The 27,571-nt window shown below is 45.4% G+C and overlaps 2 protein-coding genes across 3 annotated transcripts in view; both read right to left on the bottom strand.

The window, feature by feature from the left end:
- TRIM16 (tripartite motif containing 16) overlaps positions 1 to 5,844 on the bottom strand; it is a 207,723-nt gene extending 201,879 nt beyond the window's left edge. Inside the window, exons 1-2 of one of the 2 annotated variants that reach the window (XR_012154801.1) lie at positions 5,766 to 5,844; positions 1,235 to 1,307 (exon numbers count right to left, since the gene is read on the bottom strand). Coding sequence is in view for 1 of the 2 variants with exons in the window: in XM_073310759.2 (XP_073166860.1) it covers positions 1,235 to 1,307; positions 3,672 to 3,688 (90 nt within the window). In the remaining variant the exon portion in view is untranslated. Of the gene's footprint in view, positions 1 to 1,234; positions 1,308 to 3,671; positions 3,766 to 5,765 lie in introns of those variants that run through there. The other variant, XM_073310759.2, reaches the window with a different exon arrangement.
- Positions 5,845 to 11,955: 6,111 nt separating this feature from the next.
- The window catches only part of METRNL (meteorin like, glial cell differentiation regulator), a 34,756-nt gene continuing 19,140 nt past the window's right edge, over positions 11,956 to 27,571 (bottom strand). The window contains exons 3-4 of the mRNA XM_073310558.1: positions 13,623 to 13,682; positions 11,956 to 12,877 (exon numbers count right to left, since the gene is read on the bottom strand). Of these exons, the coding sequence (XP_073166659.1) occupies positions 12,561 to 12,877; positions 13,623 to 13,682 (377 nt within the window). The 3' untranslated portion in view covers positions 11,956 to 12,560. The remainder of the gene's footprint in view (positions 12,878 to 13,622; positions 13,683 to 27,571) is intronic.

Below are 27,571 nucleotides of genomic sequence, written 5' to 3'. Positions count from 1 at the left end.
CAACAGAACCCACTTAACTTTTTCCCAGTAGGATCAACACCTTCTCACAGAGTATGTATTTCAGGCAAACACAGCAGCCGCATACACATCCACTTACATTGGGGTTGAGTTTGGCTCTCTATGTGTTTGAATAGCTCAGTGGTGTCAGGTTCCTTCACTGTTCTCCTTACTGTTATTCTTTTCTGCCTTTCCAGCTCTCCCACCCAATACTCCAATATCTGTCATCTATCACCCAACATGTACAGGAGGAGAGTCTACAAGACACACCTATTTGCAGAGTCAAAACATGGCACAGTACCAACAATGGTTCAAGATGCCCTTCATGGTGAAAGGGAGTCACAGAGTGAAGCATCCACCTGGGGTGGGGGGTGAGGGAACAGTTTCAGGAAAGGTGCGCATGGACTGGACTTCGACAGGACAATTCTCATTAGATAGGCTGATGGCTTGTTCTTTTGCTGGGATTTTTTAACTTAAGACTCAGCAACATTAGAACTGAACTGCATATCGACTGATTCAGGATGAGTCCTGAGGGAAAAAATGCCACGGAAAACCAATAATACTTCATAGTCAAAAGGAAAAATATTCCCTCATCTAGGCAGAGCTGCCCCAAGATCCTTGCTATAGGGGACTTTGCACTTTCCATGTGATCTTGGAAATCACACCTATATTCATCCCTGTGCTAGGGCAAGTGCACAGGTGCCTAATGCTGGTTCTATGGCTTGTTTGTGCCAGAATTATGTCTCCCTGTGTGGACTGCAGAACAGACAACGCACACACAGAATACAGCACTGGCTTTCTGTTGTCTGTCCGATAGCCTCCGTGCAAAGCTTTGACAAGTTTCTAGGAAAATCGTTAGCTTAGACCATAATTAAAAAATAAGTTTGTTTGCATCTAATCTGAGTATTTGTCATCTGTTTCAAACCACAATATACCAGTAATTAACATCTGCTAAAGGAAAGGACAGGACAAGAATAATATGGGCTGTCAGTGGGGGCTGCTATAGGGATGCAAGTTCGTGGCAAAGATCCCAATGACATCAGTGGGACCAGGATTTGGCCTTTTGAGCAAAGGAAGGGCAGGAATGGACTGAGGGGCACTGGCAGAGGAGTGATTACACAGTGCCCATGTGCAGAGTGCCAGAGCTGCCGGACTCTGACTCGAGTGAGCTCTAAATCCATTCCCAAATGGAAAACACTTCTCAATCACTACTCCAGGGCGAGGAACTTGATCTTACCTTTTCTTTTCCTTTCCATGCAAATAGAGCCTGGGTACAAACCAGCTGGACTTTGATTTCATTCAATGCTTCCCTAATTAACCAGAGAAAGTGGTTGGTGAGTCTGTGACCATTCACCATGCCCCTCTCCTCCCCCTCCACACACAAACACACATCGATTATAGACCATTCTCAACAGAGATGACCACGCAGGGAAATGATGGGCACATGACCTGCCCAACAACACTCCCCTTATTCCCAGCCTTGCTCTTTGGCTGTGTTTAGTGTGGAGGCGTGAGTCCTATTGTGACAGGGACCGTGGCTATTCTGAACTCTTTAGCAATCCCCAATGTCAGCAGGGACTCTCGCCACCCTTCCTCTTTGACCTCATATCTGCCTCCACTGTCACACACTTGTTCCAACCCCTCCACAATCCTGGCCTGCTCTCCTGTCTCTCCCCTTGGGTGGGGTCATTGCCACATCTGGCTGGAGATCTTCTGCCTGCTGTTCAATAAGCGAAAGAGAAAAGGAAGGTTTCATCTGAGGCAAAGTGGCCAAGTCACCCCTTTCCTCCGAGCTGCACAGTCCCTCTCCCTCTTTCGGTCTTGTACTAAAACCTTCCCTTTCTCTTAACTTATTATTATGCAACATGTTTATTGGGGCAGTGCCTAGGGACCAGTCGAGATCAGGGACCCTTTGTGCCAGGCATTGTACAGAAAGCCATAGACATTCCCTCCCACAAGCAGCTTACAATCTAAATAGACGAGGCAAAGGGTAAAAGAAAGCCTCCTCTTCCTCTCCCTTCATTGCAAAGCTGCCATTGCCATCAGAGGGACTGGGATTTGGCCTTTTGTGCAAAGGAGGCTCACAGGAGACAGGCTGGTCACTGCCTGCCCTGTTCATCATTACACGGAGGATGGGCTGCATCTGGTGCTGTAAGATGGCTCAGGAACACGCTTCCATTTTGCCTGTCAGCTATCTCCTGCCTCCACCGATTTTATACCACCGCATATTGAGGATGCTACAGCAAAATAAAATGTACTGTGCTACACATGTGGAAATATGAAACCCGTGCCTGTTTCCCATTGAATCCAAAAGAGCAGCACAGGCTAGGCCAGCTTGATTCCAATTATATTTGAGGCAATAAGCTCTACATGCTGGATGTTTGTGATTATTGTTTGTGCAGGATTCTGAACATTTTGCCAAATCTTCACTTACTGTTCCTTAAACCTCCAACTGCCAGACGCTGGGACTGAAGAACAGGGGATGGATCACTTGAAATTGCCCTGTTCTGTTCAGTCCCTTTGAAGCACCCGTCACTGGCAATTGTCAGAAGACAGGATACTGGGCTAGATGGACCATTGGTCTGACCCAGCATGGCCGTTCTTGTGTTCACTGTCACAAGGTGTGTCCACTCCTCTTCTCCCATCTCCTCCTCCAAGGGAAGATCATCTGTCTGACACTCTCCAGTCAACTGGGAATATTGCCTGGGATGCCCCACTGATTTATCTAAGGACTTTTGCTTGGTTCTGACATTGTCCTGGGCTCCAGGCTAAGAAATCCCTTCCTTCCTGAAGCAGATCATTTTGGGAGCCACTTTCTCTTACTTGAGATACAGCAGCTATGAGAGGTTTCTGAGAGGCTGCTCACCCTCCTCTCCCCGCCCCTTCCATCGCTCAGGCATCCAACACTTTCCAGACTCATGTTACAGATTGCACCAAGCCTGCGATTCATTGGTATAAAAGATAGATTGGTATTTGCAACGGAAAACAGAGCAGCCTATTAGTATCGCATTGTGAGGAGACCTGGGAAGTTTGATGTTGTCTGAGAGGAGCCCTGGCAGAAAGCCTCAACCAAAACCCCATGCTCAGATACCACAGGGAGAGTGGCCAGATAGATTGGCCAGGTAGACCAAGTGACTGACCCCTTGATCTGAACACCCCGAAACTTTGTGCAAGGAGTGTTTCTAAATCCAAACCAAGCTCCTAATCTCAAATGGCCCCTATTTTTATAACAGGAAGAACCAAAATCCGAGATCTTTGCAATGATCAGCACCCCTGAGCTTTATAATGTAGAACTGGATCTCAATGTTGTGGCTTGGATCCATCCCCAGTAAGAGACAAGGCCCAGGAGTGTGTTTATTCCTAGGCCAGTCATCTCACAACATGCTCTGTGACTCAGACTCAGGTATTCCTCCGACCCTGTAGTTTTGCTATAACACGTGCATGACTAGTTATACTGGAAATTCTCTCGTTGGGTCAGAGATGTATTGTAAATCAGAGGGAGAACCTAACGCACTGATTCACCCATTTGCTGGGGGAGGTTATTACATAGGCTGTCTTGCTGTAACACCTGGCCTGCCCCAGTAATTACGCCCGGGCAGACAGCGTGTGTTCCACAACCAGATTGTAACATCTGCATAAAAAAGCAGCCCTGAGACCTTCATTTTATTTCTCACCCGCTCCCTTGAGCCATGCAGGAGGCAGCCAGCCAGCCAGCCAGGGAAGGATCCTTGCCTCATCCCCACTGCAGCTCCGTGGCCTCTGAATCTGATGCTGATTGCAGGTTTTTCTTGTTTCTTTAGAAGGAGCTAGTAACCGGCAGAACGCCTGAGTCAGCGCTTGGCAACAGCAGGAAAAAACGTTTAGTCAGCTGGCACGGGAGTGCAGGCTGCTGTTCCTTTTCCTCGCTTTCTCCCCTTTGAGCACTTGCAGGCAGCCTCCTCCCTGACTCCACATGCCTGGTGTGGAGAAAGTAACTAAGGAAGTGTTATTTACTCCTCATAACACAAGAACTAGGGGTCACCAAATGAAATTAATAGGCAGCAGGTTTAAAACAAACAAAAGGATTTCTTCACACACAGTCAACTTGTGGAACTCCTTGCCAGAGGATGTTGTGAAGGCCAAGACTATAACAGGGTTCAAAAAAGAACTAGATAAATTCATGGAGGATAGATCCATCAATGGCTATTAGCCAGGATGGACAGGGATGGTGTTCCTAGCCTCTGTTTGCTGGGAATGGGCGACAGGGGATGGGTCACTTGATTACCTGTTCTGTTCATTCCCTCTGGGGCACCTGGCATTGGCCACTATTGGAAGACAGGATACTGGGAGTGGGCTAGATAATGTCTGACCCAGTATGGCCATTCTTATGTTCTTAACTGAGTGTGACCTTACTTATACACAGCAGATATATCCCCTTTAATATCTGCTGCAACATATTTTAATGGGGGAAGGAAGGGAATACCACAAAGAGCCTCCCACTAATTCAACCCATAGCAAACCTGCTGCTTGGTTACATTATTCAAAGAGAACATATCACTCAGTATGCTACACTGGCTTGCCATCCAGTACCTCATCCACAATGAGTGCATATCTCTGATCTTCAAGTTCAAGCACATCAATGGGCAGGGGCCTGCCTGTCATAGGAGCTGCCTCTCTATAACATCATGATAGTTTTCAGAGTAGCAGCCGTGTTAGTCTGTATTCGCAAAAAGAAAAGGAGGACTTGTGGCACCTTAGAGACTAACAAATTTATTTGAGCATAAGCTTTCGTGAGCTACAGCTCACTTCATCGGATGCATCCAATGAAGTGAGCTGTAGCTCACGAAAGCTTATGCTCAAATAAATTTGTTAGTCTCTAAGGTGCCACAAGTCCTCCTTTTCTTATCATGATGGTTGTGCTCTCCTCTACAGGTTTGCAAATCCCCACATATACCAAGACTGTTTGCCAGATTATTACATAGATAAAGGCCATGTATCTCTCCCACTGGAAAAAAAACAAAAACAGGAGAGATTTCTTTTAACCAATTGAAGAATAGGTGTGGTTCTTAAAATTACCCCATGATCAGCATCCCATGAGCATGGGTGGGGGGCCATGTTCCACACCCAATGTGGCTGAGAAGAGCCTTCTCTTTAAAAATCACTGATTGGTCTCAATAGAATTACTGAGGCATTGTCAACATTACAAAACAAGCAAGCCTGGGGACAAATTCCACAGCCCTGCCAGTAAAATGCAGGAGAACACTCTGCCCAACCTGTACCTACCTCCACGTTTTGCTGCCTGACACACAGATCAGAAGGTGCTGGGTGTTTCGGCCTCAGCCTCACCCACACAAAACACTACCATGTTGGGCAGCACAGGGAAAAAAAGCTATGTAGGAGCCTGAGGAGCTATTTATGAGCAGCCTCATTTAATTTTCCACCATTCTGCAGCCCCTTTGACAAAGGTTTCTGAATGCCGCTCGGTGTTCGATCAAGGCAGATGGGTCCCTGGCAGACAGGTGGATGCGAAAAAGCAAAACTTTTTTCACAAGGCTGTTTCATTTTCATCACCATTCCATATCCAGCCAATTCTTGGGATTGGGGGGTTGTTGTCCCCCATAGGCACTCCACCTTGAGATCTTCCAGTGAAGCTGGGATTTAAAGACTTTTTCCTTGTAGAAAGGGTAAAGGAGGGTTTACAGAGCCACCTTTGCTCCAGCACCCCATCTATCATAGTACAGACCTCAGCCGCTACTCAGCACATTGTATCTGGTAAGATAAGGACTTACCTGGAAAAACACAATGGGCCAGATGCTCAGCTGGTGGACTGGCAATGGAGTTAACTTCCAGTTGCTGCCAACCTGTGCTGGCTTCTGACCAGTGAGCTAGAGATGAAAATTTCCACCACCTCTTACTACCTCACCCACCCCCACCCCCAGCTTGCAGTCACAGCTGTCAGCTTTTTCTATGTTTGTTTTGGCGCTCTGTTGTTACCATCTCCCCTCTTAGAAGCTCAAAAGTGCCTTTTCTGCTGATTTTGTCATTCTCTATTTGACAAACATTGTGGCTTTAGTTTGATTTCTACCTCAGCATCTGGAGCCAGCCGCTGCCTTTTGTTTACTACTTTGTTCAACCTGCATCACTGACAAAAGTCCTCAAGAAAAGTTCCCAGCTCTAGGAACACGTTTGTTCTCAAGAAGTACATCGTGGGCAGGGAGAGGAACTCCCACATTATTTTAGAGGGTGTCATGGCAACACGGTTGGTCAGTGTTTTAATTTTTACAATTCTCAGCAACTGAATGGTGAATTTAAAAGGCTACTAGCAGCAAGAGAAGGCCACACACCACAATGTAGCAATTCCTGGGGGACCTTTCACATTGCAGGGGTAACTTCCATAAGCAGTCATAGGAGCTGCATGGAAGAAAACGTCACATGTTGGCTCTGATCAAATGAGTCTTACTTTTTAATCCTTTCGCCTCCGCCCATGAGAGTGGGTCTGAGCAAGTTTATGCTTCCAATGGGAAACTGAGGACACTGCTGAAAACACCAGCAGCCTGTCTACACTAGTACTGCTGCTGTCACTGCTACAAGTGGAGCTGCATGGGAAGTAGCAACAGGGTGTCGTTCTAGGAAACAAGGCCTTGTCTACACAAGTTGTATCACTTTGACTATACTGGTATAGTAATATCAGTACAACCCTTCTAGTGTGGACGTAGTTATATTGGTATAAAGGTGCTTTATAGCACTATACTCATTTCCATATAGGACAGGGAATAAGGCACCTTTATATCAGTATAATTGCCTCCGCAGTGGCGCTTGTACTGGTATATTGGTAAGAAACCCTATCCCCGCACTGAAATAGTTGTATCTGTACAACTTTCCAGTGTACACCAGGCCTTAGTCTAGCATAGCCAAGAACTGAGAGACAAAATGTAAATGTTACTTAGATGAAAGCTGTTGAGTTTTCTTGTCAGTATCTAGCTAGGCTCAACAGGCATTTCAATCACACTGTTTGCAGGCACACCAGTCACAATAGCATTCCTTCACCTTCCAAAGTGTTTACTACTTAAAGTAGAGACCAATTGCCTGGTCTATAGCAGGCTGGTGCAGTGCAAACTTTCCTGCAAGCCCATATGTTCTGCTACGTAGATAATACTCCAGTTAAGGGCACCTACACAAATCTGCCAGCCCACCTACTGCAATAAACTCCTCATGTCTCCTGTCTAGCGTTTTAATATATTGGGTAATGGGCTCCTGTGACCCCCAGAACCTTAGTGACACCTGGCAAAGGGGTGCAGAGGGGTTACAGTCTCTTATGCGTCTTGTGCGTACATTCTTGTTCACCAATGTCATGTGACATCTTAAATAAAAGCCGGTGTCACTCTGGTCACCATAATCATTGTACAATTTATGTACAAATACTATGTAAGGAGCTATGTGTATATACAGAAAACACGTTCTCAGAGTCTGTAGGTACTAGTCCCTTGCCAAAATGAAAAACAGGTTTTCTGTCATATGAGATGTTTCTTCAGCTATTTGTTCGCATGTAAACGGAGCATTGTCTCATTCATAATGGGTTGCTTATCATCAATCTGAGCTGAATGAAGATGAATGATTGCAGAGGACTACAGAGAAAAAAAATGTAACAGGAAGAAACAAGTGGAGGGAATAACCCTCTCTGTAGGGAACACTTCAAAGGTTTGCTGGACTGTATCTAGGGGCAGAGAAGGCATCCAGCTCCCCCCCCCCCCCCCCACAACTGAAGGAATAAAAGGAGAGAGCTTTTACCTCATGAAAAAGTGGTCTCAGCCAGGCTTGGTTGAAAACACTGAGGAGAACTTTGGGTAAAATAAAACTTCTTTAGATAGGAGGTTAACCTGTTAGTTTAGTCTCTAGAGAGCATGTTACAATTTTGTTTTATATGTAACCATTTGGTTCCAATATTCTTACTCACTATTGCTTGCATCTTGAATCTTTGATAATAAACATATTCTTGTTTTCACTAGACATATATCTCAGTGCTGTGGTGTTAAGCAAAGGGCTGATCCTGAGCTGGATCTTACAAGCTGGTGTGTATTGTTCCTTTGGGAACAGCAGGCCTGGTAGTTCTGAGAGTGTTCGGTGGATAACAGGCTGGACACAACAGGGCATGCTCTGAGGATTTAGGGGTTTTGCAAAGAGAGAGCGAGGTCTGGAAGCCAGTGCTTGTGATTTCAGGGAGCTGATCTGCAGCGGGCATAGACAAAACTGCTCCCCACTAGGAGCAGGTGGTAATGAGGTGCCTCACAACCCTGATTGCCTAGGGGAGAATCACACCTCCTCACCACACCCCTTTGAGGGTAAAAATCAGGGACTGTGAGGGAAGCCATTGACTTAATTTTCACTTGCAACGTGAACCATGATTTACATTTAGGTCCCAGAGTTGAGAGGCAAATGCACAAACCCACACATCACTCGTCTTATATATTGGGTGCCATCAAGCTAGAAGGCTCTTACCAAAGAAACTCACATTCACCATTCATTTTTTACTGGGAAAGCAGCCTGGGATGACCTGGGCCGGCCAATAGTGCGGGGGAAGGGGAGGGGGCATAGTGAGGGCAACCAGCTTCAGCAGTGTCTCTGAGCATACTCAGTACAAGCAAAGCAGCAAATCTTGGGGGCACAGTGACCCTGCCTGCTCCTCCCTCCCCCCCCCCATGCTTCACTTCTTACAGCAGCAATGGACTTTTGTAAGAGGCCCACTCAGTGCAACAAAAATAACCCTTTACTCACAGGACTGAGGCTGAAGAACTCGCTGTTCTATTCAACTGCCCCACAACAAACTGAGCTGGTGGGAAAACTCCCCCTGATAAAACAGGGAGCAGAGGAGAGGTGGAGCCTGGCTCCATCCCCAAGCACTCTGGGTAACCATTTAACCCCATGATGACCACTTTACTGCATCACCATGCACAATTGATTTGTACTGTACTAGGTCTAGGTAATACGGGGCCCTGTGTCTTCTCCACCAAAATATACTGGTTGGAAAAAAATACTTTGCAACTACCTAATTTGTCCGTGTTGAGCTAGTAATCTGGATTGTCTTCGTCCAAATCGTCCCCATTAGGTGGCAACAAATGTACCTCTCTATCTTACAACTTGGCCTATTTGGGGTTAACTCACAGCAGATTCAGAACCTAAATGGTAAGAATATTAGAACTGTAATTTCAGTTTGAGTGGACTCCTCCCAAAAAAACCTTTACTCAGCTTTCACTGAAGAGAATCCATGTATGTTACACACACCTATATACCTATGTAAGTGGCAGCAGGCCAACCTGCAGGTGGAGCAGGCTGTAATTACACATGGTATGCTGCAGCATGACTGCCCATCTAACCTGAGTTGAAGACAGAAACATTGCATAGAAAGGTGTTACTCCCAAAGAGCTGGGCTTTGTACTGAGTTATTGCTCATTCAACCACTCCCTTCACTCCCTTGTAATTTTAGTTAAGCAACTCCCAGTAGTGTGATAGGCATGTGGCAACTCAAAGGGCTTTTTCTAACAAAGTGTGTCAGCAGTTTGCAGGAGAGGTGACGCACAGCACAACAGCAGGGGCAGGGAGCACTGTGATCTCCCTGACACCTGTCAATAGCAGAAGGTGCAAGGAGCTTTCAGGAGAATGCACTAAGATGTTTTAACTCAGCCTATTGCAGAGCTGCAATAAAAGGAGGTGACGCACTCTGCCCCCTATGCTCCCAGCTTGAGGAATGCAGTGCAAGGGTAGAGAAAGGGAACAACCTGGGCTTAAATCCAAGCATTGATAGTGGGAGGAAGAGGGAAGTGCAGGGGATTGGTCACTGAAATTAAACCACAGCCAAAACCATGTTTTGAATAATAAAGTTGCCTTGCCTTGGTATAGAGTTTATTTATTGTTGCTGTTATTACAAATGCTGGCTGAACATTCAATCCAATTTTCTCTAACAAGCTGCCATAAAAAAACATTCATTTGATCTATTGACTTTTTGTTACCTTTCTGGAAAAACCCCACAGAAATGAATAGAAAGGGATCACCTTTCTACACAGTTTGTGAAACATCCTGCAGGATTTAGTAGAGAATGATTATCTCACAGTCGAATGTTATAGGTTAAGAACTACAGAAAGGATGTAATTCCATATATTCTGTGGATTAGATCAGACCTCCATCAGTCTGTACCTGGAGAGGAACCCCCACCCATATGTGGAACGCGATGAGCCTCAGCTGCCCTTTTCAACACTGTTCCACCTTCAGGCACTGCGTAGAAACTCATCCACGTAGTCCAGCATCTGTACTGGAGGAGGGGGAAGAGACAGGTTAGGCTGATCAGCACATCATCCCCTGCCCCGCCAAGCTCACAGATATGTCAGAAAAAGGTAACAGTACAGGGCTATTTTTTTCTTCTTCACTGCCTGGGACCCCCCCACGCAAGGATCAGTGCAAGTCTCATACAGCCAAGCAGGTAAGACTGTCTAGAGCCAGAGCCGGTGAAGAGGTACAGGGCCTTAATGTGACTAGCCACAGCCTCCAGAGGATCTCTTGCCAGGGTCTTCCAAGTGTGGGTTGGGCCCCATGGCTTTTTCAACAAGTAAAAGGAGACAAAGCCTGTGACATGGAGAGATCTCTGCAAGAGGATCCTAGTGGGGATTTCCTTTCCAGAACCCCCTCCATCCCCTGGCCAATAATTTCAACAGAACCCCAATGACTTCATTCCTATTAAACCCTACAGGACTTTTCCATAACAATAATGGCCCATTTTAGAACCTCAAGCGGGGGGATCACTGTTGCCCACTGTAGACATGTCCAATCTTGGCAGCTAACCCAATTTACATGCAAAGGGGCAAAGCTAAATCTTAGGGAATAGTTCCCTTAGTTAAAATGGAGGTAAAGGAGATTAACAAGACAGGGTGAGAGGAAGGATTATCCCTTAATGGAAGGTTTACTCATGGAAGCATTAGTGGAAGAGAGATGGTGTTGATGGGAAATATTGGGGTTGGAACAAAAACAATAGCTATGCACCCCCAAAGTGGCAGCATTAGAAAAGAGTTGACACAGATATGTAGCAACAGGTTATGTGGAATGTCATGGCTGCTTCAGAGAGAGCTACCATATTGTCATTCGGACACCACCACACTGCAAAGGAACCAACCTCTTGTTCATTTTGAAAGGGTTTTATTTTCCAGGTGAAATTGAATAGGAGGGGATGAACCTACCTTGGTGACACATCTTCAGGTGAAAGTGCCCACATCAGAGAGAGCTACCACAGGCCAGTTGAGGCTCCTAGAGAATGGGAAGAGTGGGGAGGGGGCATAGGCCACTCAAGACAATCTGCTGCCCTAGTCAAAACTTCAGCATGCTGCCCCCCTGCTATCCCCTAGAATGGAGGGGTTTCGGGAGGAACACGGTGAGCCTTCTGATGGTTCAGTGGTTATGGTAGAAGGGGTGGCGGGACGGGGGAAGCACCAGGTTGTAGCGCCACTCCCTCAGATTTGGCCCAGCTGCCCCCTCTATCATGAGTGGGTCAAGCACCACTCAGGTTTGGCCTCATGGCTTCCTCCTCTATCATGAGTGGGTCAAGCACCACTCAGGTTTGGCCTCACTGCCTCTACCACTGTAGGCAGAATCCGCTGATCTAGGCAGCTGCCCAGTTTACCTATAGCTAGAACATGCCCAGGTGGAGGAAATACTTGTTTTGGACTGATTTCCCAAGTAATCTACCATGGGTGAAAGCAAGAGTCATTCAAAGCTTCTTGCCTGGGATATGTTTCTTTAAGAAATCTCCAAAAATAGATCCCACTCCCCCTTTGAAAACCACTGCAGTTCCCAACCCCACATAGGCACTTGGGCTTCAGCAGCCAAAAAATATGCAAGCAGTAATCTATAGCATATGGACGCTTGATCCACATGCACATCTGGACCTGTGGAGGCTACAATTATGGAGAAGGAGAATAAAAGTCGAAACAATGTAGGTCAAATCCAGGGACCTTTATTTCTCTGGAATGGAAACTATTTGCCAGCCTGAACGAAAAATTGCAGGCGGTGATTGTACATTCTTTCAAATAAAAAAGAGGAATTTGGCTCCATAAATTTCTGTCATAAGAAACATCTTCGAATTGTACACCAAGCTTTTTACAAAGCATCAATGTTAAGATGATTTTACCATGTTCTATCACATTCTCGACCATTTATACAGAATACACCATACCAAATGCTACATCAGCTTAAGACATTTTAAACATTAGTATTAAAAAGATACAAAGGCAGGTTGATTTTCATTGAGTTTTTTAAAGACATTGGAGTTTTCTGTTTGCTTGTTTTCCTAAGGAAGTTGCTAAAAAAATATAATAACTTAGTTCATAGGGACCAGATGGGTTAAAAATCCAGCCTTGGTTGCTTGGCAGCCTTCTGAGCTCGTACCTCTGTTGCTTCCATGGACACATTCCGCGTGGCTCTCACTCTGCACACCAGATTTCTCCATGCTTTCAGTTAATTACCGTTTTGTTCAGAGCGTTTACCAGGGCCAGGAATTAGTTCCGGCCAAGCGCTAAGAGCAATCTTCAGCCAAATAGGGGGCGTCAGTCTGGGCCAATTTCACATGGGTTTAGCCCTTTGTCCTTTGCCTCTTTGTACATCCTTTGGAAGTCTTTAAAACGAGGGGCACAGCCTAACCTGGCCTCCCCAAATTGCATGCGTCCCGTGAAGAGGAAGTCTCCATCTCCTGGTCTCACCCCACATTCCAGTGGGGTCTTTATTTGTCCCCGCCAGCTCCCATTTTCCTCTGTGGGCTGAAAGACTTTGCTCTTCTGCCTGTAAAGTTTGTTTGCACTGATATCTATTACAGATTCTTGCTGCTCTGCCTCATTTGTTACATCTCGGATGGAACCCCTGACAACTAGGACACAAACAAAATAAAGGGAGGGTTACATGAAACTGCTTTGGGAGGCTTGGATCCAAGTTCAGCGCCAATATAAGCATCCACTTACATCACCTCTGAATGTGACCTAGTAAGTTCAAATGACTAAGAGAGATATTTATAATCTTTGCAGCCCATCTCCTGGACTACACAGGCCCACTTGCTTCTATTACTTTAAATTCAAGCATGAGAAAGTTGCGTTAAAAATAGTAACATAATAATTATAAGAAAAAAGTTACACCACAGTAAAAAGCATGTTCAGAAAATTCATGTTTCTCTCGGTCAATACATTTTGCTATTAGCTGAACATTAACTTCCCCCTTCAGAAATCTGAAAAGAACACAGCTTTGGTCTTTTGTTAGTGGCCCACTTTAGGACATCAAGGGGAAAATCCTATTGCATGCCCCCAAGAAACCTTTGAACTTCTACCTCTATTATTGTTGCTAGGTCTCTCTTTGTCCTCTATAGAAAGAGCTAGCCAAGTACAATGGCTTTAATTGAGGCCCTTCATGTCTCCTCCCATAAAAATGTTCTCTCTTGGTTCTTTGTGTGTCCCTTTGCCCACAGTTTGTTTACAGAAACCGGTGAAAGTTCCCTGTTTGTTGCAATTTGGTGTTTAAATTTAATCATTGTTTGCAGCAGTTTCTGTAGCCAAATCCAGCAACCACCATAGTAAGGGGGAGTGGATGGGGGAGCAGCAGCAGAGAAGAAAAAAACAACTCACCGAAATCACTAGTGCAGACAGCCAAGAGGACTTCTGTATCACTGCAGGGACGGCAGGGAGCTAGAAAGAAAGGGGGCAGAGATAATGAGAGACTGGAAGACAAGTTGCAGGACTGTTTGTGTTAGCAAACAAGTGGCTTACATTCAAATGAGTAAACATGCAGGGTCCAGTCACCCAAGTGGCTGAGAATGCTCAACAACCCAACTGAAGCCGGTGGGAACTGAATGTGCTCACTGCTCAGCACCTTGCAGGATCAGACCTTTAAGATTAACGTATATTCCAGGAGGAATTTTTAAGAGATTCACTATATAGTAATTATACTGTGTATGTATTATAGGTACTGTATAAACCCTTTTAAAGTGTATAGACACACACACACACATATTATAGATATATATAGATAGATATCTATGTATCTATACACTTTAAGAGGGTTTATACAATACATATATATGTGCAGATGCAATGTATTATGGATATGTTTATAGTATGATCCATTGTAGAATTCAAAGCCCTTGTAAAAGCTTTGAAGATCACACTGGATTTAAAGTATTAGGGCAAAACTTCCTTTCTATAATTTATATAAGTGTAGTTGAGTTACTTCTCAAGCCATTTAGCCTAACAACAGATCAAAGATCCAGTATGTTGCCCCAGGGGGTGGGGAGGGGGGGAAGCATGTGTTTGAAGACATCAAGACAGAATGGAAACTCAAGCCCATATCTGTTAAAACTCAAGTAGTACAAAGACCATTTCCTGTACTGCTAGAAATATCTGAGAATCTACAGTAATCTAATCAATGCAAGAATGTGGCTCCTCTTTGTACTCAGCCAGCTACTTCTGAAGAGAAGGTACTGTAGTCGCAGTACAGATGTTTCTATAATACCCTATTGAGTGAAGGAATTTGCTTACTATCAGGGTCTATACTATCTAGCAATACTAATTAAGTCTGTTTGTTGAATGCTTGAGAATCAGAACGTGTTCTTGTTGTTTGATGTGATCTTAAGGTTGCACCTGAATATCAGTAAGAAAAATGAAAAAATATCAACTGTACTATTCTCTCTGGATTATTACAACTGCTAAGACAGCTAAATGGAGATCACACAATGGGGACAAAGTCTAAGTGTTAAAAAGCAAAGTTTACTTGGTCAGACAATCCGAGATTACGGCAAATTAAAAGTCACCCAAAATCATCATCTGAAACATTTAATAAGCAGATTTGCCAACTTTCAACCCTGATAGCAAATTCATCCATTGGACTCAGAGGTACATTTAGACAAATATGAACAAGGCTCCCTGGCTTAGCTATTTCCTCAATGCTTAACTTTTATACTTCTTATTTTAGACAGCAGAACCGTTCTTCAACGTAAAACACAGCAAATCTGTCTTGTTTTCCAAGGTCCCATCAAAGCAGTGATCCAAAGAGAATAATTACTACTACCAGTCGAATGATTAATACATCACGTAATACACTGCTTAATAGGATTAACTGGAACACAAAATGCACATTTCTGGGCAGGAGAGATTTGAGAGAATAACTCAAAGCAGGCTGTGAAATTCTTGAGAGCTACAGACTAAGAAAACAGGCAAAATGGTTTTGATAAAATGGTCCTGACCTGAACCTTTATCCAAAGACATGAACTAAACAGAACTTCTGAGGATTACAATTAAAACAACCAAACCGAAACACACTTTCCCATACTCAGCATTTTTGTGCTATTTTATAGCATTCCACTTTTCAGTCAAGTTTGGAAGCACTGTACCCAACCCAGCCAAAGGCAAGAAATAGTTGAAGTCTCACAAGAAAGCTTGAATGGGAGATTTCTAGCACAATTTCTTTTGATTGGTATCCAGACCAAACCTCCAAACCTTCTGATAGCTAGCAAAACTAACATAGGCTGATCTATAGAATCATAGAACTGGAAGGGACCTCGAGAGGTCATCTAGTCCAGTCCCCTGCACTCAAGGCAGGACTAAGGGTTTGTCCACACTGACAATTTACAGAGCTGCAACTTTCTCACTCGGGGGGTGAAAAAACACCCCCTTGAGCGCAGCAAGTTTCAGCTCTGTAAAGCGCCAGTGTAAACAGTGCACCAGCACTGGGAGCCGCGCCTCTCATTGAGGTGGCTTTTTTAGAGCACTGGGAGAGCTCTCTCCCAACGCTCTGCTGTGATCACACAAGTCACATGGCAGCACTTTAGCGTTGTCAGTGTAGACTAGCCCTAAGTATTATCTAGACCATCTCTGACAGGTGTTTGTCCAACCTGCTCTTAAAAATCCCCAATGACAGAGATTCCACAACCTCCCTAGGCAATTTATTCCAGTGTTTAACCACTCTGACAGTTAGGAAGATTTTCCTAATGTCCAACCTAAACTGCCCTTGCTGCAATTTAAGTCCATTGCTTCTTGTCCTATCCTCAGAGGTTAAGAACAACAATTTTTCTCCCTCCTCCTTGTAACAACCTTTTATGTACTTGAAAACTGTTCTCATGTCCCCTCTCAGTCTTCTCTTCTTCAGACTAAACAAACCCAATATTTTCAATCTTCCCTCATAGGTCATGTTTTCTAGACATTTAATCATTTTTGTTGCTCTTCTCTGAACTTTCTCTAATTTGTCCACATCTTTCCTGAAATGTGGTGCCCAGAACTGGACACAATTCTCCAGTTGAGGCCTAATCAGCGTGGAGCAGAGCGGAAGAATTACTTCTCGTGTCTTGCTTACAATACTCCTGCTAATATGTCCCAGAATGATGTTTGCTTTCTTTGCAACAACATGACACTGTTGATTCATATTTAGCTTGTGATCCACTATGACCCCCAGATCCCTTTCCACAGTACTCCTTCCTAGGCAGTCATGTGCAACTGATTGTTCCTTCCTAAGTGGCGTACTTTGCATTTGTCCTTATTGAATTTCATCCTATTTACTTCAGACTATTTCTCCAGTTTGTCCAGATAATTTTGAATTTTAATCCTATCCTCTAAAGCACTTGCAACCCCTCCCAACTTGGTACCGTCCACAAACTTTATAAGTAAAAAGAACAGGAGTACTCGTGGCACCTTAGAGACTAACAAATTTATTTGAGCATAAGCTTTAGTGAGCTATGCTCAAATAAATTTGTTAGTCTCTAAGGTGCCACAAGTACTCCTTTTCTTTTTGCGAATATAGACTAACACGGCTGCTACTCTGAAACTTTATAAGTGTACTCTCTAGGCCATTATCTAAATCATTGACGAAGATATTGAACAGAATATTTTGGACGCAGAACCAATCCCTGCGGGACCCCACTAGTTATGCCCTTCCAGCATCACTGTGAACCACTGATAACTACTCTCTGGGAAAAATTTTCCAGCCCGTTATGCACCCACCTTATAGTAGCTTCATCTAGGTTGTATTTCCCTACTTTGTTTATGAGGCGGTACTTTTCTTTTAGTATCAACAGCCTTACTAAAATCAAGATATACCACATCTACTGCTTCCCCCTATCCACCAGGCTTGTTACCCTGACAAAGAAAGCTATCAGGTTGGTTTGACATGACTTGTTCTTGAAAAATCTGTGCTGACTGTTATTTATCACCTTATTATCTTCTAGGTGTTTGCAAATTGATTGTTTAATTATTTGCTCCATTATCTTTCCGGGTACATAAGTTAAGCTGATAGGTCTGTAAATCCCCAGGTTGTCCTTATTTCCCTTTTTATAGATGGGCAAATACAGTGGACATTCTTCTGGAATGTCTCCCATCTTCTATGACTTTTCAAAGATAATTGCTAATGGCTCAGATATCTCCTCAGTCAGCTCCCTGAGCATTCTAGAATGCAGTTAATCAGACCCCGGTGATTTGAATATATCTAATTTGTCTAAGTAATTTTTGACTTGTTCTTTCCCTATTTTAGACTCTGATCCTACCTCATTTTCACTGGCATTCACTATGTTAGACGTCCACTCGCCACCATCTTCTTGGTGAAAACCGAAATAAAGAAGTCATTAAGCACCTCTGCCATTTCCACATTTTCTGTTATTGTCTTTCCCCCTCTCATTGAGTAACAGGCCTACTCTGTCCTTGGTCTTCCTCTTTAGCAAAGCACTTAAGCGCGTACTTTAATGCCATTAATTTTAATGGAACTTAAGAACACGCTTAAGTATTACACAGTTTGCTATGGCCCCAATTCAGTGCATGTGACAAAGTTAGGGAGTCCAGACCAAAAAAATATTTTATTGTATTAGGTTTTACAAAACCTGATAATGGAAAAGCTGTGATGATTTGTAAAATGTCGGTGAAAACAGTTGTGTGTTTAGATCCAGTTATCTCTCTGTAGCTCTTACAAACCCAAACAAAATATCTGCACATGAGAACAACCAGCCCATTTTAGTTCTCAAAACAGAGTGCAATCCAAATAAGGGCATTAGATCTGAAAAGAAAATGATACATTAAAGGTTCTTTTCATTTTAATAGTCTAATGGTAGTAGTACAGAAAAGGACATTTGTTAGTATATTTGAAATACGGAACCAGGTCCTGATAACAGTGGGTTCTCAGAAGAATGGACACCATATTAACTTTCTCCTTTCAAATCTAGGCAGCGGCAGATTAGCCACTAGGCCAACTGTGGGGCCCCTGTCAAAATGGGCACCCCGACCCCACTCCCCAGCAGGAGCACCAAGCAAGCCCCCGTGTCCCGACCCCATTTCCTGGCAGGAACACGGGGGGAGGGGCAGGGGGACCGCATATGGAAGGGATGGGGAAGGGACCCCACTTGCTCTGGCCCAGGGGCCCCATAAACCCCTAATCCGCCTCTGATTCTAGGTCAAAATGGGGTGCTTTGTACACCTTCCACTAAACCATTACTCAGAACTCCTTTCCAGTTCCAAGCCGACTCACAGTAGTTTAGTGGTGAGGCAGCACATTCAGAACTACTTGTAGCACCACCCATGGTGACAACACAAAGCATATTCTAGAACACCTCCCTTCACAGCATCCCTACCACCTTTTTGTCACTTGCATTCAGACCACCAGGTATACTGTGCAAAGAGTGTGCGTGACTGGGGTGGGGGTCCGGGGGAGAGACACCGATCCTTGCTGAGGCCAACGGACCATAAAAGGCAGAATACATTCAAAGTCATTAAAATGGAAAGTTCAATTTCATACAGTCTCATGAAGAGAAAGAAATCACAGGGAGGAGTCAATGTCCGTGGATTTTTTAAAAACATGTGCTTTATTAGGGTATAACACAGGGGTGGGCAAACTATGGCCAGCAGGCCAAATCCACCAGCCATTTTAATCTGGCCCTCGAGCTCCTGCTGGGGAGCGGGGTCTAGGGCTTGCCCTGTTCTGGCACTCCAGCTGGGGAGCAGGGTTGGGGGCCACTCTGTGCGGCCCCCAGAAGTAGTAGCATGTCCCCCCTCCGGCTCCTATGCATAGGGGCAGCCAGGAAGCTCCGCGCACTGCCCCCGCAGCTCCCATTGGCCGGGAACTGCAGCCAATGGAAGCTGCAGGGGCGACACCTGTGGACAGGGCAGCGCACAGCAGAGCCGCCTGGCCGCACCTCCACATAGGAGCCAGAGGATGGACATACCGCTGCTTCCAGGAGCTGCTGGAGGTAAGCACCCCCAGAAGCCTGCACCCCTGAGCCACCCCCCCGGTGCCCAACGCCCTGCCCTAGCCCTGATCCCCCTCCCGCCCTACAAACCCCTCGATCCCAGCCCACAGCACCCTCCTGCACCCCAAACCCCTCATTCCCATCCCCACCCCAGAGCCCGCACCCCTAGACGGAGCTCCCTGCCCCAGCCCAGAGCCCCCACCCACATCCTGAACTCATCATTTCTGGCCCCACTCCGGAGCCCACTACCCCAGCCAGAACGCTCACCCCTTCCTGTACTGCAACCCCAACTTCGTGAGCATTCATGGCCTGCCATACAATTTCTATACCCAGATGTGGCCCTCAGGACAAAGACTTTGCCCACTCCTGGAATAACACGTACAATGTGTTAAATTAGTGCTGACTTACACATATTACCATACTTAACATCTGATACAGGCTGTTGGCTGGCCACGTTTTCTCCATCCAAGGCCAGAATGCCATGCACACCCTGACCCCATCCTACAATGTGGACAGCATATTTATTTACATCAAAAATGCAAAACACTTATTTTGTCCCAGGAGAATTAGGATCTGATTGAAGTTCTTTTATGAAGAAACCTGCACAGTTATTAGAGAAGAGCATCAAAATCATAGCAGGACGATATTCTACCACACTCCACATTGCATTCCCTGCTTACTGACTATGTTTTGTGGCTTACTAGGTTCTTTCACTTTCAACACTGAGCTATCGGAACTAGAGACAAAAGAAACCCCAAACTTCAACCAATTTGATTTTTAAAATTCATTAATTCAACAAGCCTTAATTCATGCAGCAGCAGAAGAAAAAAGCAACATTTTATTAGTTCCCTCCAAAGCCCAGATGCCTGTAACTCAACTAAAGCGCTCGTGGCATAATGCCTGCATTGTGCATGTCGACTGCCAAATCTATTGGGAATTCCTCTGATGGATTTTGACAGTATCCTGACCTGAAGTAACCTGAGGTAGCCCCCCCAGGTCTGTGCCTCTGAAGGCCTCTCTATTCAATTCACTGCAGAGGGGGATGTAATTACATCATTCCTCACAAGCTAACAGTCATGTCCCAGCTGCTTTGAGCGATTTGCCCTCTGAACCTGATGTTACTGAGGAGGACATGGTGATACTAACAATAGACTGCACTTGTTGGCCAGCAGACTTGTTGAACCTGTCTCTCTGTCCTTCCCATGGGGAGAGAGAGAGAGACTGCTGATAAACTGCAAATGCAGGTGATCACTGCTTGGTGTTTCTAAGCTCAAAGGGCTTCCCAACAGCATGTGCTGGAAAGGAAGTAAAGATGAATGGGTTTGGAAGAGATATCATTCGACACAGAGACTAGATTCGAGTGTGATTTTAATACAGCATCTTGTGATAAAGAACTGGTGTTCCCACCATTTAGAGAGCCAAAGAGTCAAGGGCAGGTGCTGGGGAACAATCTAGTTGAGTCCCAAAGCCAGCTTTTGGGATCTGCCAAATCTACAGCTGCAGCCGCCCCTGTTCCCCTGATGTGTAGCAGTTCCAAAATGCATATGGCCATATGTGAGCTGCTGCTACTACCTAAAATTGAGGGAGATGATGGTTCAGAAGAGATTACATTTTGAGATGAAATCCCTAATAATCTGCTTCCCTCCAGAATCCTCACACTGGCCCTTCAGAACACATACAACCCATGTTACCTACAATAATGTATCATAAGTTTTATAAATAACTATCCTCAGCCATCTCGACTCTCCCATGCCTTGTTCCATAACTCAGTGTTTACACCTGGGCAAAGTAGGTGTCAAATGCTACCAGATCAGAATGTCTGTTTCATACCCATTCAATATAGAGGCAAATAACTGCACAAGAGGCAAAGCAGAGGACAATCAGTCCAATGACAGGAATTTCCAAACCACCGTATTAAGCAGAATCTTCAGCCACACTTGTATTTTTGTCCAACCATTCATCGTTAAACATCTTGCCTAGGCCAGGTGTCCAGTAGTGAAAAATTGCAGCTTCTCATGAGACATCCCCTCAACAAGCCCAAGATGTCTGGTTACTGATTCCACCTCAGTGCCACCCCCTGCCCTATTACATCAGCAGCCTGCATGTTGAAATTTACAAGAACCTTGCTGGTAGGCGGCAAGCAGACAGGGTTCCCCTTTAGGCAGAAATGGAAAGGCTTAATGCAAAGTGTTTGCAGAAAACCACTCTACGGAGGCATATCCTTTGGTTTCAAGAAGTAGGAGTGCGTGCCTGCGGTGCAGTGGGAGGGCAACAGTGGTTTGTTTGTACTTCCCATTCCCACAGAAGATGGCATTCTCTCACATAACAACCCTTCAAAGGATTATTTATAAATCAGACGAACACTAGTTTTAACTTTAAAACCCATTGGGAGAACCCAAGCCTTGCTGAAGCTCTTATCCCTCCTAACTAAACACAGACCCCCAAAAACTACGGAACTAACCTAACATTTGCTGCCATCACACTGATCATCACTCTGCTTGTGTGTTAACAGCCTGTTTCCCCATCTTGTGTCTGTCTGGTCTATTTAGATCACAAACTCTTCAGGGTAGGGACTTCTCTGCTCTTTGTTTGTGAAATGCCTAGCACAATGGGGTCCCACTCTTTGTTGGTCCTTAGGTGCTATCACATAAACATGATTCCTAATAATAATGCCTACTAGTCAAGCTCAGCCCAGGAAAACCACTGTCACCACTGCCCCCCTTGTTGGCAGTCTCAGCAGACAGAGCAAGGACTGAAGGGGGCCCTGGGAGACTGAACTGTCCCTTATACTCCTAGAGGTGTTCCTTCCAGGTAGGGTTAGTGGAGTGCAGGCAATTCTGCACAGCAGCAATATGCTCTGTGCCTATTTTGGGGCCCCACCAGAGGACTTCAGTCTCCAGGGAATGTCAGCACCAAATCCACATGGAACAAACAGCTTCAAAATACTAATCATCAGTGATTCCTGTGATCTAAACTAAAGCTGTAGGGGCAGCGCTTGCGGATTGGGCACTGCGCAGAGCTGCTTGGCCACGGCTCCGCGTAGGAGCCGGAGAGGGGACATGCGGCACCTTCCGGGAGCTGCTTGAGGTAAGTGCCTCCTGGAGCCTGTACCCTGACGCCCCCAGCACCCCAACCCCCTGCCCCAGCCCTGATCCCCCTCCCGCCCTTCGAACCCCTCGGTCCCACCCTCCTGCACCCCAGAGCCTGCACCCCCAGCAGGAACCCTACCCCCCACTCACACTCCAACCCCCTGCCCTAGCCTGGAGCCCCCTCCTGCACCCTGAACTCCTCATTTCTGGCCCCATCCCAGAGCCTGCACCCCCAGCCAGACCCCTCATCCCCTCATGCACCCCAACCCCCAATTTCGTGAGTGTTCATGGCCCGCCATACAATTTCCATATCCAGATGTGGCCCTCGGGCCATGAAGTTTGCCCACCCCTGCTTTAGTGTCATGACTGACAAGATTCAGGCCCCAACCATTGGTTCATTGACCTACTATGTGTGCCAACTGTTAGATAATCATGGGCCAGCTGTAGAAGGGAGGCATAGTGTTTAGTATCATGACCTTTGTTCTGGGCTGCCATTTATATCTCACTCTGAGGTTAGCTGCTCTGTTCAGCTTAGCCCTGCTTAATGACATAATAACTCCCAACAAAGACTGTGAGCTGAATTTATCCCACATGTGACTCCATCAACTGCAGTAGAATTCTGTACACAGAAGTTTTTCCCAGTATGTCAAGTGAGTGACTCTCCTCTTCTGCTGGTGAAAGAAGCAAAGTCATTCTCAAACCTGCATCCTGATGTTATTTAGCTGAGCACATGTTCCACTGCAGTATGTTTGTTATACAGTTTAGAACTTTCATAGTAAAACATTAGTATAGGGAAGTTGCAGTGTTTGCAGAGTTTCATGTAATACTATCCAGATAAGAGACGGGAAAATGCCATAAAGCAAGGGAGTGAGGAGATGGCTCCTTTGTGTCATGTGGTCAGGAGTCATTAACTTCTGCCACAGCTGTGGAGAAGCTCTCTAGGTTAGACCTCCATATTTTCTCCATCATGTGATTGAAATGTGATTTTTGTGGCTGGAGATATTGTCCAAAGTACAGGTGGCTTGGATTTAGTTCTGTTGACATGAGATCTGTTTGCGTCAGATTTAAGATGACTGCCCTTTCACAATTCGCATTGACGCAATTTCAGACCGCATTTTGGGATGGGGTCAGGCAGGTCTTAGAATCCAGATCCAGAACGCTGATGGGAGGAGAAGAGTTGAAGGCTCATCTAGAGCAGCACTTCAGACTCCTGTGATAAGTGATGCAGTTTCCCCCTCCTTGTGTGTTCCTTCTCCACCACCCCTCAGGCTACACGGTGGGTTACAGCTCCCCAAACCGAATGAGAGGTAGATGATGTACTGGTTGATGCAGGTACAGTCATAGTCTGGTAAATGGAACACTTGTCCAGAAACCTCAGCTATTAAGGTAGGGTTCCTGCTGGGGGTGCAGGCTCTGGGGTGCAGGAGGGTGGGACCGAGGGGTTCGAAGGGCGGGAGGGGGATCAGGGCTGGGGCAGGGGGTTGGGGTGCTGGGGGCGTCGGGGTACAGGCTCCAGGAGGCACTTACCTCAAGCAGCTCCCGGAAGGAGCAGCATGTCCCCTCTCCAGCTCCTACGCGGAGCCGTGGCCAGGCAGCTCTGCGCAGTGCCCAATCTGTAAGCGCTGCCCCTACAGCTCCCACTGGCTGTGATTGCCAGCCAATGGGAGCTGCGGGGGCGGCACTTGGGGCGGGGGCAGCGTGCGGAGCCTCCTCGCTGCCCCTACACGTAGGAGCTAGAAGGAGGACATGCTGCTGCTTCTGGGAGTTGTGCAGCGCCCCGGCACACATGGAGCAGGGCAAGCCCCGGACCCCACTCCCAGCAGGAGCTCGAGGGCCAGATTAAAATGTCTGAAGGGCCGGATGTGGCCCCTGGGCTGTAGTTTGCCCACCCCTGCACTAAAGCATGCATAAAGCGTTTACAAATGAGCCTTTTGCTGAAACTTGGGTGTTATGGTTCCAGAACGGTGTCTACACAAAGGGATCACTGCCAAAAAAGCAAAATAAGACAATATCTAGCCTTGCATTAACAGCTTGAAAGTGAGGGCACTTATCTTCTATAACAATAAAAGTACAGCAAGACAAGGTTAAAAACATCAGCTCTGATTCTCTGGCTTAACTTGCTTTCAGCGTTCAGTTCAACATACACAAATCTACAAGCCTTAGGCAGGGACTGGAACTATGGTATTTAATTTTCCAAGAGTAATTTAACCTGCAAATAAGTTTAATGAAATTCAGACTTTAAGATGCTGTGTCATGGATTGTGCCCAGAGGCCTGAGTTCATTTCACTTCCTTCCCGGAGAGAAGGGGTTGGGGAAGCACAATCTAAACCTTATTGTTGGAGACACACTGTGAGAAATATAAAATCCATGTGAGCGCCTAAATCAGAATTTAACTTTTAACAGAAACTTCTTCCAAGACAGCATTAAAGTTCTAAGTACCGAAGAAGCAGGTTTACATCAGCAGTTCCTGATGAAGGGATTTAATGAGCCCGGTTTTTAAACGTCATTTTCAAAATGAAACTTCACTTGGCAGAAGCAACGATGGATCTTCAGTACTATTTATTTTTAAAATTGGCAAGCTAACCTCATTCTGCTGTTCACAGCCACAGCACACACTCCAACAGATCCAACAACTTAAAACAGATCAAAGGCCAGCTAGATGCACAAACATGCATTTATTTAGAAAATGCAGAACAGCTCTTTTATTCAAGCAGCTTTACACACAGTGCTAAATTGCACCTTTGGGCTCAGCCCCGAGCAAGGGCTTGTACACACCCACACCAAGGGGTTGCACACACATGCACGCACACACACGGGAAGGAGGGCAGAGATGAAACTTGACTCATTCCCGGTTCCTCTCTGCCCACCTATTCCCAGGGGAAGCCTTCAAAGAGGCTCTGCGCCAGCCTCAGACCCAGGCAGGCCTGACTCAGCCAAGCAGGGGCGGGACTTTCCTGCCTCAGCCAGGCTGATTACAAGAGGGGCACGAATTCGGATCAACACTCTTGCGCCTCAGCCGTTGCACCACCCCCATTCCTGTAACTCCTATTAAGCCTGCCTGCAATTAGCCCTTTGGAGCAGAGTTGGCTGCATATAATAAATATTCTTCTGTGCTTAAAATTACTTGTGCAGACTGAATTTTTAGCTAAACCCCTTGCATTGTTCCTACCCCAGAGGGCAGGACTTAGCAGAAGTTTTTTTCCACAGAACGGATACTATTTTGTTTCATTTTGCTGTAGAGGCGAATCTTCAACAGCTATTTCTCTGCTTCTCTTCCCCACAACTCAATTAAAAAGTGAACTGAGCTGGTGGGAATTGTTGTGTACACAAAACACTGATATGAAACCATTAAAAAAAAAACCCATGTGTTTATTTATCCCACAGTTCATGCCTCTCTGCTTCACTGTGCATAGCAGCTGCCCCCTTGCACAATCATCATCTCCACACAAGTGACCTAGAACAGCCCAGGCATCTACCAGTTGAATGGACAGAGCATGTAGCTTTTACCAGTCCAAAGGCAGTACTTGCCTGAGGTCTATAAAAACTGAAGAAGGGGTGCTCCCACTACCACTGAGGTCCACGGGCAGTGTGCCCTACTGAGTAGCCCAGCTAATCTCCCAGCTGCTGGAAAACAGAAGGGTGCTGGGACTTCTACAGAGTGTTACTCCTGGACCCAAATGAGCAATTCCATCTTTTATATCAGCCTCTGGCTAGTAAAACTCTCAGACATTTGACGCTCCCCCATCTTTTAGCTGCTGGAAGGGAATATTCTGCCCATAGCATAGCATCCAGTTTTCCTTCCTGCTTTCCTATAACAAGCTCCACCACTACTACTCTTGCCTTCCCTGAGCAGCAGTAGTGTGATATGGACACGAATCTGGTCTGTTCTACAGATTTCGGAACAGTAATAGTGAAACTGACCAGAGTATTAACTTTGCTCTTCCTTGCTGCATAAAATAGCCATGAGCAGTACCAGTGGCATTGGAGCAGTGTGTCTGTAGACTCAGGAAGACAGCTCACAAAGTTATCTTTATCATCAGGAGGACTGGAAAACTTATTTTAAAGCAAGATTAAATTCAGCAGAAATTGATGACTCAGCCACTTCCCTCCCCTGACGAGGTGCTGGAACATCTTGGTAGTAGCAATAAGTTTCAGTTTCCCTGAATGATGTGCTAGCTACAGGCTGAGGGGAACATGAAATTATGCATAAAATATTTTTTTTAAAAAGCTGTTTCAGTTAGAAAGAAAGAAATCCTCATATAGGATGTAAATCTAAAGTTGACAGGATATTACTAAAGGTTGGTCTACACTTCCAAGGTATATTGGCATAGCTACATTGGTCAGGGCTGTGAAAAAACCACAGCTCTGACTGAAACACCTGTGACAACAATACCCTCAGTGTAAATGCAGGTATGTCTATGGAAGAGGGCTTTTGTCAACACAGCTAACACCGTTCCAGGAGAGGGTATTCCTACATCAACCGAAAAACTCCATTTGTCAGGATAGGCTGTATCTATACTAGGACCTATGCCATCATAGCTAAGCTAGTCCAGGGTCTGTAGGGTAGACATTCTCCAAGAGGTCACCCATTCATGCTCCTGTGTTAATGAAACGATATGGTAAATCAGATGCTCTGCTCTAGTTTCAGAATTTCCCCATTGCTCTCTGGTATCAGTATAATAAAAAATAGAGAGCTGGTGCCGATTAACACAATTTGGATGCTTGCCAAAAAATTTTCAACCACCCTCCTGCCCCCCATATGTAGTATGGATCTGAGTGGAATGAAATTAATTGACAAGAAGCTGGTTAAAGTTAAACCTGAAAGTGACGTAGTGAAAGATCAAAGGTTAAGTGAGCCTTTAAAGACATAAGAGCCCTTTTTAAGTCCTGTTTTACCAGTGGAATTCCTCTATGGGAGGGAGAACTCTGGGGTCTGTGTATGGAATAAAAATAAAAAATAAAAATCCACTAATTTTTAAGACATTTTCTGAAACATCACTGCTCTTGATGGACACATTTATTTTCCCCTTCAAAGTTACATGCTCATTTCTGATTGCAGGACTCGACAGATTCATATACCGGAACACAACACAGGAATCTTCTGTGTAATAAGATCATGCCTCTGTGCCAGATGGGCTAGACTTTCCATACTACCCTGCACCTCTTATAGGCATTTACACCTGGGCAAAATGGGTATAAACTGCTACCATTAACTGCACAAGAAACTTTGAAAGGTTTAAGGCAGTGAAAGTCAGGCCCTAAACAAACT

Source organism: Lepidochelys kempii, chromosome 14 (genome assembly GCF_965140285.1).
Source record: "Lepidochelys kempii isolate rLepKem1 chromosome 14, rLepKem1.hap1, whole genome shotgun sequence".
NCBI lineage: Eukaryota > Metazoa > Chordata > Testudines > Cheloniidae > Lepidochelys > Lepidochelys kempii.
Note: the sequence above shows the minus strand (reverse complement) of the source record. Positions and strands in the feature narration are given on the sequence as shown.